Here is a 16821-nt window from a genome sequence, read left to right as displayed (position 1 = left end):
CAGCAAAAGCGAGGCCCTAAGCAATTCAGTGAGACCCCATCTCTAAATAAAATATAAAACAGGGCTGGGGATGTGGCTCAGTGGCTGAGCGCCCCTGAGTTCAATCCCTGGTACCAAAAAAAAAAAAAAAAAAGTGAAGAGAAAGGTGAGAAAATTTTTCAAAATCTTGTTTTTATAATATTAAAATAAGTATAAAGAGTAAAACATGATGAAAATCTTATAGTTAAGAGAATACATAAGTCATATAAGATATCACTAAAGCATTGTTAAAAATGAGTTTTTAACCAGGCGCATTAGTGCACACCTGTAATCCCAGCAGCTCGGGAAACAGAGGCAGGAGGACAGAAAGTTCAAAGCCAGCCTCATCAATTTAGCAAGGCCCCAAGCAACTCACTGAGAATAAAAAAAAAAGGCTAGGCATGTGGCTCAGTGGCTAAGGCCCCTGGGTTCAATTCCTGGTACCAAAAAAAAAAAAAAAAAAAAAGTTTTTAAAATATGAAAATCAGCAGTAGAATGACAGACTTCATTACTCTATATACCTGTGTGATTGTGTTACTGGTGTGACTCAGCACCATGCACAGCCACAGGAATGAGAAGGTGTGCTCCATTTGTGTACAATGTGTCAAAATGCATTCTACTGTCATGTACAACTAATTAGAACAAATTAAAAATATACATAAAAAGCAAGTTGGGCAAGTAGCATGGGCCTATAATCCAGGTACTCAGGAGCCTGAGGGAAGAGGAACACATGAACCCAGGGAGTTTGAGACCAGCCTGGGCAACATAGTGAGACCATGTCAAAAAAGACAGGAAGGGAGGGAGGACAGGAGGAAGAGGAATGCTGGAGGGAAGCGGAGGGAAGAGTAGGGTAGGGTATCAGTTGAGACTAACGTTTGTGCCCATTCCCCCCCCAAAATTCACATGTTGAAGTCCTAGCCCCCAAGAGAAGATGGTGTTAAGAGGCGGTGGCCTTCATAGGTGATCAGGTCATGAAGGCAGAGCTCTAGTGTCTTGATGAAAGACAGAGAGCTGCCTGTGCAGCCTCTACCAGGTAAGAACACAGAGAGAAGATGCCACCTACAAACAAAGCAACAGACCCTCGGCAGACACAGAATCTGCCCACACCTTGATCACCTGACCTTGGTCTTCCCAACCTCCAGAACTATGAGAAACGAATTTCTGGTATTTCAGCTACCCAGGTTAAGTTAGTTGTTACAGCAGCCCAAACAGACTGTGACAGCACTTCCAAGAGAGCCGTGACAACATGTGCCACCTGGGCTGCTCTGGATGAGGCAGAGACAATTTCAAACACAAACAAGTATGTATCTATATACAAGTATGTTAGCAGTGATGTTAATATTGACTTTAAGTGGCAGAATGACCAATGCTTGTAGTTTTCAATTTTAAAAACATTTGTATTTAACCTTACCTGCTGATGCAGTACTCCTTGTCCCCGGGGATGCCCAAGTAACGTGGCCTTTCACCAGTGGCAATGAGAAATCGCTCTGCTGAATAAAATTTTTCTTTGCCTTTGTTATTTGTTGCCTACAAAAGAACCCAATACATCAACTCTAATAAGTAATTAGTTCTTAAAATTAACTTAAAAGTTAACAAAGACTTGTTCTTCGGTGTTTCATTTGAGCCACATAAAAATTTGATGATTCATTAAGAAAGAGATATTAAGGTCACAATGCTAGCAAATCACAGAGCCAAGCCTGAAATCCAGGTAATCTGGCCCAGTATGCTGACACTCCACCACATCCCCCCCCCCAGACGTCAAAATCACCAAACTGGACAGTCTGGGTCACAGTGACTTGCACTTTTATTGTAACACTTTTAATATTAAAACTCTTTTTCTCCCCAGCACCAACCAAAGCTTAAAAAAAAAAAAAAGTTACAGAGGATGCTGCTTTTACAATTACCTTAATCCTATGAGGTCCGATAAATTGCCCAAAAGCGTTCTCATAGACCACCTTTTTCTCCCGTAGAGCTACACGGTAGCCCCAGTTCAGAGAGCCAATGTGATTCTGTACAGCTTCTGTCATTTTTTCCCAGTCATGTTTAACTGTGTAAGAAAGTAAGACATTTAGCTTTCAACTGCCCAACAAACATGAGTTTCTCAGTAACTACAAACACAGAATAAAGAGAGTAGAGCTTGTAGTCTACAAGAAGAGGTTCTTCATTTTGAGCACATGAACTACCTTTTCATTTTCAATATTCTTTCCCTTTTAGAAGACCACCATACATTTAATATAATTAATGCAAGACTTCCTGCCAAGAGGACTATGTGCTTGGGGTGGAGGACGCTGCAGGGAACCTGGACCAGCCTGCCTGCCTGTCCACGAGGAATGGACAATAGCATACCTCACCCCATCTAACTGCAACAATTACCAAACTCTTTTTATGTTCCTCTTTCTTTCTTCTTAACTAGAGTACTGTATCCAAAGTTAATCCCAGACATATACCATTGGTGGTCACAGTGAATGAGGAATGCCCCTAACATTTAATGCCCAGCCAGCCAATGATGCTAACTATTCTTCTTCATCTACCACAGAGCTGTCCAGCCCAAAGTGCCAGTAACATCACCACCACAGAGAAACAATAAGCTAGGTCAAAGGGAAAAATCATGTCTGAAATTTTATAAGTATAAAACTACTAAGTGGATTGTACTCTGCTAATCCTATAGGAAATACCATATTCTAAAATAAGACATAGTTAGAATTAGGTAATAGCACCAATAAATTTCATGATTTTAATGACCGAAATTCAAATTCAATGATTAGACTCAACACTTCTGTTAAAGCCTTCCTTTTGTGGCTTAGGCCCAGTCTGATTTCCAAACTCCTCAAATCTCTTTTCCCTACAGAGGTTCCTTCACCTTGTGGCACAGCAGATAGACACCCTTAGCCTCAGTGTCTAGTATGATTGTACTCAAACAGAAGGAATTTCAAAAAGTTTGGGCTACCAGTTTTGGATTCAGCGTTAAAGCACTTGATCTGCTCCTATGGTCTTGGTCTTGTGGTCCCTTCTGAGTGTCTTGTAACATTCAGATTCCCACCTTATATGCTACTAGTGGTACCTGAACTCTGGGACATACATGGAACTCCAGTTCGCTAGGGTGCCCTGCCTTCTGATAATACCCCAAACCCACCACCTATCAGTGTTCTCAAACACTACCAGGACCCTACACACCCACACTCTGTCCACCTACTGGCATAGCCTCAGCATCTCTCCTAGGCCTCCTGATACCATTGGCTGTTCTACTAGCCGAAATGTGTTGCTAAACCTCTAGAATGCAGATTCCAGCAGGCAGGGAGAATACATTTGCACCTAAGTGTGCCCTTCTGCACACAGCAGTGGATCTTAGTCAAATCTCCTAGTCTACTCTCTTCCACTACAGAGAGCCAGGCCACACCTTAGATTGAACTACAGTAACCAGACTAACAGAACTGCGTCATCACTTTTAACATGTCGGGCACATCTTCTCACTTAAGCCTCAAAGCACCCCAGGGAGCAGGAATTACTCCTGTTATATATCCAGGAAAACAAAGACAGGAATACCAAGGTCACACACCCATCAGTGGCAGTCACATGCCATGTAAAACACCAGGTATATGATGAAGATATATCCCCAAATTCTGCAAGCCCGACTGTGAACAATGATCTTACTTTCTACATAATGACAATGGGATCCTAAACCTTTTCAAATACTTCAATTTTAAAAGACACATTTCATTCTTGAGCATAAAAGTACTCAAATGGATAACCCTAAGTAATATAAAGCCAACCAATCTTCCAGAAAGGACCAATTCATCCAGCTTGAATTACTGAGCTCAAAATATTTTTTTAGAATCTATGACTTTCTCTGTGTATCAGTTTGAAACTTTAGGAAAAAGGCAGATCTCAGGTCTAGACCTGCCAGCTGTGGGGTGACTGTCACTCTCCTGGTCATTAGATTTAGCTGTTGGCTTGGTTCAGGTCCCTGTCCTCTCTCAGCATGCTGGGTGCTATCTGCAGTGTCAGACACAGTGTTTCTAGAAAACAAAAGAGCTGTTGTTTGATCAAGGACATGAGATTAGATGTGTTCCTATTCTAAAAATATAAAATAACACTTCAAAATTCATTTAGTAGGAAGCACCAATCAGTAGCCTCTCTAAAGGTTTTGGTCTCATTTGAAAAATATACCTCCAAGTTTCTTTCTAGCTCTAAGACCTAGTGAAATAAAGTAATGTTTATCTGCATCTCTTTATTCCTTGCCACAATTATTTTATCACCAAAAGGAGGGAGGATAAGCACTATTCCCTCAGTGGTAGATCCTGACAGGCACAGTATGCCATTTTATTTCAGAACGAAGGTTTGATGAGAACGGCTGAAGCAGCAAGCATTCTCTACTGAAAAGTGCAAGAATTGAGTGCAGTTTTTCAGCTGTGCTCAAAGACTCTGGAGTTGCTGCTGCTGACAAGCACAGGAATCGAGAGGTTAAAACAGAAAATCACTTATTTCTATCTTAAAAAGACCTTAAGGAGGAAGAAACACAAAGGAGGTAAGATAGTTAAATCAGTTGGATAAATAATGTATAAAGGATAGACAAATTTGATTTGATTCAAGTTTTCAAACCCCAGGAAATTCAAGGAGTCTGAACTGTGCTAGTATTGGCTCCTTATTATCTTATTTGTTGTACGTTTATTAGTTTTTGATTCTATAACTAGAAATAAATAAAAAATATGCATGGCTATTTCATATTGTTGTTACATTACAGCCACAGAAACATTCTTTTGCTGTAAAGATCTTACAATCTGCTAAGTTATACATCATTCCCTACCTGATTGCTTAATTTATTACAATTATTTTTAGTTGGTCCCACTAATAGAATCCACATTCAGCAGTGGCCTATTCTTTTCTTTTTCAAATGAGTAACCAGTATCCTTTAAAGATTCTAAAGTCACATTCCATAAATTTTCCTACATTCTTAACTACATTAAGCAATCCTGTTCCACTGACTACATTTTTTTTTCTTAAGAGTTGATAGCTAAAAACTAACATCAACAAGTACTACACACAAATCTGAATGCTGGACACTATATAGATGATTAATACTCCTGTTATATAACTTTCATCAGAACAATTTCTGGAATTAAAAAAAAAAAAAAAAAAGAAAGAAATCCAGTCAAGAAAAGGAAGAAAAACCATGTTGCTAACTGGATGTGTTCACAGCAGTGTCCAGGAGGGGAAGGGCGCTACCTGGCAGGCCAGGCAGGAATGACCGCCTCCAGACAGGAGAGTGAGCAACTTAGAGAGGAGAGGGAGAGGGCAGAGTATGGCAATTAGGTATCAAACTCATGCTTCCTAGGTCAGCTGAGTTTACTCAATTCTCTTTTCTTCAGGCAAAAAAAATTAAAATGGGGTTCAGAACAAAAAAATGAAAAACTCTCAAGTACAGCCTCAGGTCTCCAAAAGCTGTGGACAGAAAGCAGACAGAAAGGGTCCCAGGAAACAGGTGATACTGATCTAAGAAAACCTGAATAATTCATATAACTGTACCAGGCCTCACTTTATTCTTCCACCAAAGAATGCAATCTACTTTCTAAAGTCATAGATTCCTTCCTCAATTTGTCTAGGGTTTCTAGAGAATTCTAAGTCTTTTTAATGCAACAAAGTCTAAATGTTCCCTCCAAAACAAACAATACCTCTCCTAAGATCTGCTTTGGAGAAAAATTCAATAGCTTCAAAACAAAGCCCATCAGATACGATCTGCACTTCCTTCACATTACAAACACTGTGTGACCTCTTTCACACACTGGGAGATTCATTTGAAAGAATTCTAGGTTTCTAAGCAGAAATGCTATATTAAATATCTGTTCTTACTATACTATGTAGCTATCTGACAAAGGATAATTGCAGTGACTTTGTCAACAAACAAATGTAAACAATAAGAACAACTTCCAGGGTGTTTGCTAGCTTCACATTTCCAGATAGCAGTTCAAACCCCCAAAAGCACAAACAGAAAAGGAGCTTTCTCACTCCCATACCATTGTCCTCGAAGTTCCAGCCATAGTTGCGAGAGTCTTTCAGGGCTTGTCCTAACAAAGCTGCTTGGTGCATTAGTTTTTTAGGTATGCAACCCACATTCACACACGTTCCTCCAAGACCTGCAACAACATTAAAAATTAAAATTTTACTATGTGCACACACACCCCATCCTTACCATCAAACCCATATGCAGAAATGACAAAGAGTGGTTATGCTAAGCATGGCTTAACTGCAGTGGTTCTGAAACTACACACAAAAAACTGTTAACTTATGTGCATTTTATTTTCTTAAGGAGGCTTTCACTGGATTCTCCAAAGGACTCATGTCCCATCTCCCTCATCCCTACCCCTTCAAAATAGCACAATATCTCTAAGCTTAAACCATTAAAATAAGATGCAGGCAGGTGGAGACGGTGCCAAAATAAAATCAATCAGCATGCAAGACAACATTGGACCTCGAAGCTCAAAGCTATGTCCTCTAAGAACACTACCAAGAGTTCTGTGGAGGTAGGGCACTGCAGGGTAGGGGACATACCTAGTACCAAGAACAGTGCCCAACACAGGATTGACATTTAAGTTTTTGCTAAATGGATAAATGAGAAATTGTGATATTGCTGTACCTAGATTTCTGCTTCTTGCCTCCTTCTTATGCAAGCAGCCAAGTAATCTTCATAGAATTTACCTACCACACTACTCTCCTGCCTTAAACTCCTCAAAGGTTTCCCACTATGCTTTTATTAGTTCAAAGTTCTCATCTTGGCCTGCAAAGCCCTCATGCTACCTCCAGCTCCTACTACTCATGCTAGAAGCATGAAGGGCTCTTATGTACCTCAGGGCCTTTGAATGTACCACTATGAAACAGAGAAAAGCGGCCGGGAGGGTATGCCTCAGCTTCTGGTATAGGGAGTTCATTCTTACTTTTTAAGGCTTTGCCTAACTACCATCTCTTCAGTAGCCTTCCTTGATAATTTTCTCAAAGTCAAAACTCTCCTTTACCCAGTTCTTCTCTATCCCGTTATTAAAAAAAAAAAAAAAAATTTCAGAACCACTTATCACAATTTGTGAAGTCCTTGCTTGTTTTTAATTCCACACCAAAATGTAGATGCCACCGGGGGCAGAAACTTCTTTCATACTGTGACAGTCTAAGCTATATTCCCCAGGACACTGGTTCTTAAATCATCAGAATTTATTTAATCAATGAATAATAAAAATAAAATTCCTCAAGACAGAAGCAGCAAGGCTGCCCATTCTGATTCTAGTTTTTATTTGAATGTAGAAAGTGGATTTAAAACAGGAAGTTTTAAAAGGTTTACATTTTTTACTTATTAACCCCCTAAATACATTAAACTGCACGAATGTTTACCATAATGCATAGCTTGTGCAAAAGCAAAAGGTTTCTATCTTGGCTGTGCTAAAGAACCTGGATTTTTAGCATTTAACCCAAGTCAACTTTAACTTGGCTCAAATGAAAGAGATATGCTGTTGGTTTTTGTTTGTCTCAGTGGGTTTTAGGAGCTACTTAGATCATTGCTAGGGAAAAACTGACTTCTACAAAACCACTTCTGAACTACTTTAGGAGCTTACCCCATCTAGTTCCAAGAGGGGTTGGAGTGACAAAATCCAAGACCATAACCTTCTTGTCATATTTGGCTGCCTCCTGGAAAACAAAATTACTAAAATGAGTTGAAAGAGTTAATATAATAAATGGGCAATGGGCTGCTAACATCCATGCTGTTTTATTAAGCTATAATGCCTAAGGCATAACCAATTATTTATACAAGGGAATTTCATGTACCATGACTTTTCAACTCCAAGATAAAAACTAAGATCCTCAGATAGGCCAGGTATGGGGCTCATGCCTGTAACTCTAGCGGCTCGGGAGACTGAGACAGGAAGATCTTCCAAGTTCAAAGTCAGCCTCAGCAACAACTTAGCAAGGCCTTAAGCAACTTAGTGAGACCTTGTCTCTAAATAAAATACAAAAAAAGGACTGGAGATATGGCTCAGTGGTTAAGTACCCCTGAGTTCAATCCCCAGTACCTTAAACACACACACACACACACACACAAAAAAAAAAAAAAAAAACACTCAGTTGTGAGGGCAGCTTTAAAGATTAAGCAGATTCCAGTTATAAAATCGTTGGAACTGGATAGAAACCCTAGAATCCTCTTACATAATTCTACTCAAACAATAGTAGATTAAGCAATAATCTGAAAAAAAAAAAAATGTGGCCATTCAAGTGCTACAGAGCTGGTACAGCCAATTTATTGACAGCTACAGCCCTTCAAACAACTTGTAACCTTAATGGTAAGACATTTGAAAGCATTTGTAAGTTCTACCTAATTCAGTTTATAAGGCAAGATACTGAATAATTTTTTTTCCCCTCAAAATTGTCAGATTTCCTACAATTCTCATGTGAGGAATGCACGAAAAAGCTGATGGTATCTATAAAGTCTCCAAATATATTTTTTGGGGAATGAAGACAACAGTCGGGTTCATTTGAGTACCTTTTGCCTTTCCCGGGGACTAAGCTTTATACGCTGGCAACTAAACCTCTAATGGTTAAGAGGACAGAGTCCCTGCGCACCACTTCCAGGGTAAATTACATCAGGTACTACTCCTGAATTGGACATGAGATTAGATGTTGCTTTCAGCGAAGTGTCACTTCATGCTAGACACTGCCCTTTTCCTAATTTGGTCAGCTTCATGTGAATCTACCACCTTTCCTACATGATCACAAACTATACATTAAGGGAGTATAAACCATGTCATCTTTGAAAGAACCTGGTAGAAAGGATGACAGGGCTAAGGTCCTCACATGGGCAGTGGATCTAGGTTCAGGCCCAGGAGCCCCACTCCTAACCTGGACCTATACATCCTCTTTCCAGTCACATCCAGGCCTCGGTGAGAGGTTATTCTCTTGGATCACCCTCATCTACGCTGGAGGCAAATACTTAAGTTTTAAAAATCTAGCTTTTCCTCATCTTTCTCCTGGGGACACAAGGGATTGAGAACAAGAAAATCATCAAAGTGAAAAAAAAACTAATAAAAGTATTAATGATAAATATATTTGTTTAATTTCAAACCATTTCCACAAAACACTCTTATTATCTTTGAAAGAAAAAAAAAATCAACCAAACTTAAATGAAAATGTGTTCTAAGCATGGGCCCAGTATTATATCAAGAACACGTATTTCAATTTGGAAAGGCAATTTATAATAATGGTCCCTTAACATGTACCACTCAAAGTTAATGTGAAAAATACAAAAGGGCCTCAAACCAATTCCATAGAGGACGGGGGAACTGTCATAGACAGGAACACTCCAAACGTAACCCAGATGATACACAACACAAGGAGCCTTGCCTTGGCAGCAGCCAGTCCTCCTGAGCCACCTCCAATGATGATAAGGTCGAAGTCATAGGACTCAGGAAGATCCTCAGAGCCATTCATTTTCAGTTGCTGTTGAAGACTGTCCTCACAAGCCTAAAGAAAAACAATGGAAAATAATAAACAACAATGTCTAAAAAGTTTGTAAGACATTCTTCCTTTTGGAAAGCAAAAGGAATTTTCAAAGAAAAAAATGTTATTTGACTTCTGCTATAGTTTATGAAGAGAAATATTCCCCCTTCCTTCAAGCGGGGGTCAGTGCTTGCTTGCTTTTGGGTTCCGATCCTGGAGGACTGGCTCCAGTCAGTGCACTCTTGTGCCACACTCTCTTCTTTCAAGTGTTCATGGAATACTTCTACATGGGCAAGTCCTGGCAGCACAACCAAAGCAACTTTGACCTAAACTTAGTTTGAGCATCCTAGAATTTTGAAACTAAATTTTAAATTAGTTTTTTAAAAACGTTTGTACAGTATGTTTTTAATGGAGCCATCAATATAGTTTAGTAATCATCTTTACTTTCTAAGTCAAACGTGCAATGAGTGGGTTAAAGTCTCAGACCAAGATAGGGGCCTGGTAAAGTGTGGGTAAAATTATTTCAATGTAGCAATTTTAAAGTCAGTCAAATATTTAAGATTTTTCTATAATTTTAGCTGAAGCATTAAAAATCTGGAAATTCAGATTAATCAAGTTATATATACATGCATGAATATGATATAATGAACCCCACTCTAAACACAATTATAAAAAACTGTTTAAAAAGTTTAAAAGAAAAAAAACTAAAAATCCAGAAAAATTGATTGACATTGACCTGCATGAAAAATATAAGAAGTCTCTGCTTTTCAAAGTATCTTATGGTTGTTTTTACAGTATTTGGCATAGAAACTAGTGCCTCATGTATGCTAGGCAAGTACTCAACCACTGCCAGGCATTTTAAATAAATATGGCTCTGTCTAGTTCATTCCTTTCATCTGCATATACTTGCAGTCTCCTATATTTATTTATGCTAGAGAAGCGCTCTACCACTGAGCCACAACCCCAGCCCTGAAGTCTCCTATATTATTTCGTTTTCATATTCTATGCAATAGGCTTTATAAATTTAGGTTTTTGACTCTCGATTCTCAAAAATCCAATCATTCCACTATCATTTCATATTACCTTTTATTAAAATAAAAATCTGTGCTAAGGAGAGGACTGAAAAAGCTGAAGAACACAAACAAAAAGTTTTTTTAAACAAAGTTTTAACCTTAATAGCCAAAAAGTTCCCAAACTTACCAGCCCAGACTGCATATTTTTCTCCTGCCTACAATCAGCTGTAGCGGATGAAGGGCAGGACTTGGGGCCAGCAAAACAGGGTGCTTGGGATGTGGAAGGGGGTGCAGTTGAGGAATGTGGAAGAGGAGGCTCAGCCCTGCAGGTGTCCCCAGGCAGCATGCCAGGTGCACATGGTAACTCAGGGGCCAGAGGGACAGTCCAGCAACAGTGGGGACAAGACCATATCACCCTGATAGTCTGCACAAAAGGTCTAATGCCAGAAGCTGGTAGGCACAGCCAGTATTCATCAACTGGCATCATGGCTGAGGCTGCTCCTTCAATGCAGGGCACTGTGGGGGAAAACAAGTTGGTAATGACAGCCATTCAGAGCAAAGGACCAGAATGAGCTTCATGTAACAAGTGTTACTCCCTCAGTCTAACAGAGCAGGAGAATGATTTGCAAATAGACATAGCTGGATGTTTTTGAAAAATAACCTCATTTTATCTGCATAGACTGTTGAACAATCGCTGTCTAAATGAAACCACCAATTCTGGGAAAGCCCTGCTTCCAACATACCTAGTTTCAACAAATGAAAGAAAATGTATCCTTGTGCTGAAAAGCTGAAAGTAGCCCTCACCAACTTAATCATCAGTGCTAGAAAAAATTCGGTTGCTGACCTGGGTTCTTGTATTTCAAGCTCAAAATCAAATTCTATCAACCAATGCACAGATTTTATAAAGGCGGCACTGAGCAAGCAAGAACATTTTTAGCTCTTGTAAAGTAAAATCAGTAACATAGGCCTTCTGTTGACCCTAGAATCAAACATTACGTTTTTAAATTTTAAACCAATTTAAAATTAAAATTGTTGTCATTCAGTTCAAGGTAAATCTCACCTGAAAGATAAATAGGATAGAGGGCAGAGGGCAAGTTCTTCCAGGCAGCACAAGAGGAGGGTAAGGAGTGGCACGAATGAGTGCCCCACTCTCCTCCAGCTACAACTGCTAGAAACAATGGCTGCTGACTGAGGGGGTGCATTCTCAAAACTGTCCGGCTCAGGACCCTTTTACAATCTGAAATTATTTAGGACATCCAAGAATTTTTGTTTATGTGGATTCTATCTATTAACATTTACTACATTAGAGATTAAAACTAAGAAAATTTAAATTTATTAATTAATTTAAAATTAATATACCCACTGTGTGCTAAAAGGAACATTATTTTTGTTTAAATTTGTGAGTGACATTTTTCAATATCTTTCCAATTCCCTTTAATGTCTGGATTAACAACATTCATTATCTGCTTCCTTCCTCTACTGATTTACTGCAACATCACCTGTCGTGTAGTCTCTGGAAAACTCCACAGCACACTTGAGTAAAAAGGCAAATAGCATCCTAGTATTATGAAAACAATTTTGACCTCAAAGTCAAGGGACATGTATGACGTGATGTTCAAAGTTCAAAACAACTTAGAACAAAACACTTGAGTACTACCTTCTAACTTGGTTACGTACCACCCAAGAGGCTGCCGTTTTCTCACACATAAAATTAAAAACATGAAAAAAATTTTGAAAAATATAAGGAGTCTGGCATAATGGTTTAAGAGATTAGATTTTGTTCAAATCCAAACCTGACTTGCAACTTAAGTATGATCTTATGCTAGATGCTTAAATCCTCCTGCCTTGCTTTTCCTGTTTGCAAAAACAAGGGACTACTTCATAGGGGTTTGGGTGAATCAGACAATCCATGTAAATGCAGTACAGTGCCCAGAACACAGAAAGTCTTTAACATGGTAGCTAAATAGCAAGGGACAGTGGAAGTATTTTGTCGAAGTGGCACAGTTGGGTAAAAGAGCTAAACAATTTAGAGCAACATCCCAAATGTTCTAAATTGCTTAAATTGCATGTTTTATACCTCATATGCAAAATAAGCAGCCTGACTTTTCTTAATGCCATAGATGCTCATGTCTAGTCTATTAAAAACCCAAACAACAAACTCAGTAGTGATTATAGAACCTATACCAGATCCAGCCGCTTATCTTCTTTGAAACCTGATGGCTGTCGGACTTATACTGTAGCAGCCACTGGGATGTACCTCAGGCCTTTCTTGCTTTGGATTATGAACTAGGAAAGCAATAAAGGGAAACTGCAAGTTAAATGCTACAGATTCTCTAGAAAAGACTAGGTCTATGACAGGGCCAAGGCAACAGATCTGTTTTTCCAAAGCCTTGACGTTAAGAATGGTTCTTAGCTCCTAGATACAGTGTGTAAATAAAAATTTCGTTCACAAGAAAAAAAAAAAAAAGAATGGTTCTTATATTTTTAAATGGTTGGAGAGGAAAAGAGTAATAATTCATAATAAAAATTACATTAAATTCAAATTTTACTATCCACGAATAAGATTTTATTGGAAAATAACCATACCCATTTATTTCCAAATTGTCTATACTTTTCTTTTTCAATAGCAGAATTGATTATAGATTGCAACAGAGGCCACACAGCCCACAAAGCTTAAAATACTATCTGGCTTTTCACAGAAAAAAACTTGCCAAGCCCTGGTCTGGGGAAATTTTGAGTTTGTCAGTGGGTGGTAGTGGATAGAAAATAACAGTAACACTGAAGTGAATGCAAATCAAAAAATCACCTCATTGTTCAGGGAAGGAGAGATGCTTCCTCTAAGGAGAAATTAGAAAGTTGGCTCTCCATGACCAATTATCTAGATATTCAGCTAGCATACGACTACAATGTCTAGAACAATGGTAATGTTTCACCTGTACTCTGTGTCAAGTATTCTGGTAAATGACCGCAGGTACCACGTTGATTACCTCCTTCCGGAGCTTTTCTATCCTATCTGAAAGTCAACTCAACCAATATCCCAGCAGTGTTTCTTTGGTACAACGGTCATTCACAAAAATGTTGCTGTCTTTTCCTCAGTGACTCCCCCGACATAAGAGCATGAATCTCTATAACCTGTGAATGTTACCTTTAAAGGGACTTTGGAGATGTGGCTAAGAATCTGGAGATGAATTTTCTAGAATTATCCCAGCAGGCTCAATGTAATCACAAAAGTCCTTGTAAGAGGGAGGCAGAGAAATGACTACAGTAGCTGGAGATGTGTTCACAGGAGAGATGGCACTGCCAGTTTTGAAAGTGTTCTGTGCAGGTGGCCTCCAGAAATTAAAAAGACAAAGAATGAGATTCTCCCTCAGAGCTTCCAGAAAGAACCAGACTTGCTGATGCCTTGATTTTGGCTCAGCCAACCCATTCTGGCTGGACATCCAATCTCCAGAACCATAAGATAGTTAGTATTGCTTCCACTCACTGTTTGGTTACAGCAATGATAAATGAATATACCCTCTAAAATAGAAACACAATTTTCTGGCACCACTTTTTCTCCAGGCCTAGAGCTGTGTCTGGCAAAATTTGTGCAGATTCCAGTTACTTGGCAATGAATTCTCCAGAAGACAGACAAGGGATCTAGAAGTATAAGGAGGACTGGGTTGTGCCTCCTTGGTAGAGCGTTTGCCTAGCATGTGTGAGGCACTGGATTCTATCTTCAGCACCACATAAAAACGAAATTTAAAAAAAGGTATTGTGTCCATCTACAACAACAACAAAAAAATTTTAAAAAAAGCATAAGGAAACTACAGTGAGTGGTGGTACCCCAGAATTTGTTGACCCTGATATCTGGAGAATGGGGCGACTAACATGAGTGTCCACAATGAGACAGACACCATGCTGAAAGTTTTACACACATTACATCTAATCTAATCCTTACAGTAGTCCTTTAACTATTGTTAGATATCATTCCCATTTCATACCTAAGGGAGACCTTGAAAAATGAAGAAAACTGCCCACTAGCCAAGAATTAAACCGAGGTTACAAATTACAAATCTATTACTTTTCTCACTGCACCTCCATACATAGTAGTTCTTATTTCAAAGTATTTATCATAAATTTTTCTAATCTAAACCTATTATTCTCACTTAGAAAATAAAAAACCTCAACTTTACAGTTAGACAATTTGCCCAAAGTGGATAACAAAAATGTTAGTACTGATGCAGGACATTTGATCACAAAGTGGTCCTATTATCCAATGAAGTTTTACTTTAAAATAAATTCACAACATTCAAAGTTCAATTTATTTGAACCTTCAAAAGTTAAAGTGCTCAGGGCTGGGGTTGTAGCTCAATGGCAGAGCACATGCCTAACAGGTGTGATGCACTGGGTTTGATCCTCGGACCACATAAGAATAAGGTGTTGTATCCATCTACAACTAAAAAACAAACAAACAAAAAATTTAAAGGTGCTCAGAAAACAATATAAAGTTAAGGTGTTCTATCTATTAGTGGGAAAACAGCATTTTTTCAATATGATTCTTAATCTTTATAAAGGAACTCATCTTTCCATTGGTCAAGTCTTTTCTTCAATATAAGCATGTGCTTTAATTTCAAAATAATGAGATAACTCACATGTCATGACAACTAGTAAAAACAAAAATGAGTGGATAACTCTTAAGTTTAAAGAGACCCAAAAAAATTACCTACATTTTCTATTATCACTCTGTGTCAAATCCTCCCAGTAAAGAAATGAATCTGATAGTGAGTGAAGAACTCAGGATCTCTCCACTATCCAAAACAATTACCTTTTCGCTCCAACAACAGATCTCCGGAAAACCCAAGCAAGGTTGGCAGATATACCAGAAGTGAGGATCAGCAAGACCACCCTAAATCAAAGAGTGACAGAAACTGACAAGGACTGGAATTCCTTGAGAATTCTAATGAGAAAGAGGTAAGAATAGCTACTTCAGAAAATAATTTGCCAATAAGAAATATCTATTTTTTTAAAAAATTCTCCAGTATATTATTAGTGAAAAACTTCCCCAAATATCAGCTCTGGCCTCTCTTTGTATCATTTGTTTAGCCTTTGGATTTCCCTTCCCTGTACCAACTAGACTTCCTACTAACAGTCACTTACCCCACTTACCAATTAGTTGCCAAATTCCTCCACTACCAAAGATTAAGTTCCTAAAGATAGAAGGCAACTTATGGGTATATGCTTATTGTACATTCTAAAGCTTTTTAATTTTCAGCAGTAATTTCTAAATCAGGTTGTAATTTATACTCTTTAAAACAACTAGAAGCATCAAAAAAGAAAAAAACAGTTCACACTAAGAATATGTGAATAAACACAGTTTAAACAGAGACAGTTCTAGCCCTATTGACATATGTAAAATTAGTTGGGACAAATATCTGAAGTTATTACACGATATCACTGATTCTGAAGGACATTTTTTATTAGCAGATACATAAAGAGAACGTATGGGCCAGAGAAGACATTAACCTAGCACAAAAAGCTTACAAATAAGCATGTAAGAGGGATTTTTTAATGTTTTTTTTTTTTAGTTGTAGATGGACACAATACCCTTTATTTATTTTTATGTGGTGCTGAGAATCGAACCCAGTGCCCCATACATGCGAGGCAACTGCTCTGACGCTGAACCACAATCCCATCCCAATCCATATTAGAGGAATTTGTGGGACAAAAAACTTCTAAGGATACTAACAGATGAAGTCATGCAATTCTCACATAGCTTCACATTCAAGCAGAATTGTTTCCCCTAAATCTAAAGGTTCTCTTATGCCATGACTTATGCATTTGCCCTTATTACTTCCCTGCCTAGAATGCTGTTCCCATCTCCCAATTCCTACTCCCCTTTCAGCCCTTATTTGACGGTTTGTCTACTGAGCAGTAGTCACACAAATTTGCTGAGTCAGCTTACAGGAGAAATCATTTAGAAATTATTCTCTGCAGCGAAGCACAGCATTTAACTTTTTTTAAGTTGTAATAGTGCATATTTACTACCTTAACACTTTTCTTGAGCAACTTTTTACCCACTCTCACCTCAACTTAATGGGATTCTCCTTGGTTCACTACCAGAGAGGAAGCAAAACAGTATCACATACCATTCTGATTTTTTTTTTTTTTGCAAGTTGGCCAATGTATTTAGTTTATAAAATTCAAAATTTAAAATTTTTTTTATTAATGTAGATTTTATAAAGCATTCAAAAAAATATTTCCCATAAGTATGCCAGTGAAAATTTTTAATAACAGATCACAACCTCATAAATTACCAAAACACATTACACAGAAAAAC

General features: G+C 38.3%; 1 protein-coding gene across 2 annotated transcripts in view; it reads right to left on the bottom strand.

Annotated features, from left to right (window-relative positions):
• Nucleotides 1–16821, bottom strand: part of Txnrd1 (thioredoxin reductase 1) — a 59330-nt gene that overhangs the window by 30673 nt on the left and 11836 nt on the right. For both annotated transcript variants that reach the window (XM_076855044.2, XM_076855043.2), the window contains exons 2-6: nucleotides 9394–9513; nucleotides 7614–7686; nucleotides 6030–6149; nucleotides 1923–2065; nucleotides 1430–1545 (exon numbers count right to left, since the gene is read on the bottom strand). In XM_076855044.2, the coding sequence (XP_076711159.2) occupies nucleotides 1430–1545; nucleotides 1923–2065; nucleotides 6030–6149; nucleotides 7614–7686; nucleotides 9394–9480 (539 nt within the window). In that variant the 5' untranslated portion in view covers nucleotides 9481–9513. The remainder of the gene's footprint in view (nucleotides 1–1429; nucleotides 1546–1922; nucleotides 2066–6029; nucleotides 6150–7613; nucleotides 7687–9393; nucleotides 9514–16821) is intronic.

The sequence above is a fragment of the Callospermophilus lateralis genome, chromosome 4 (assembly GCF_048772815.1).
Source record: "Callospermophilus lateralis isolate mCalLat2 chromosome 4, mCalLat2.hap1, whole genome shotgun sequence".
NCBI classification, from domain to species: domain Eukaryota; kingdom Metazoa; phylum Chordata; class Mammalia; order Rodentia; family Sciuridae; genus Callospermophilus; species Callospermophilus lateralis.
Note: the sequence above shows the minus strand (reverse complement) of the source record. Positions and strands in the feature narration are given on the sequence as shown.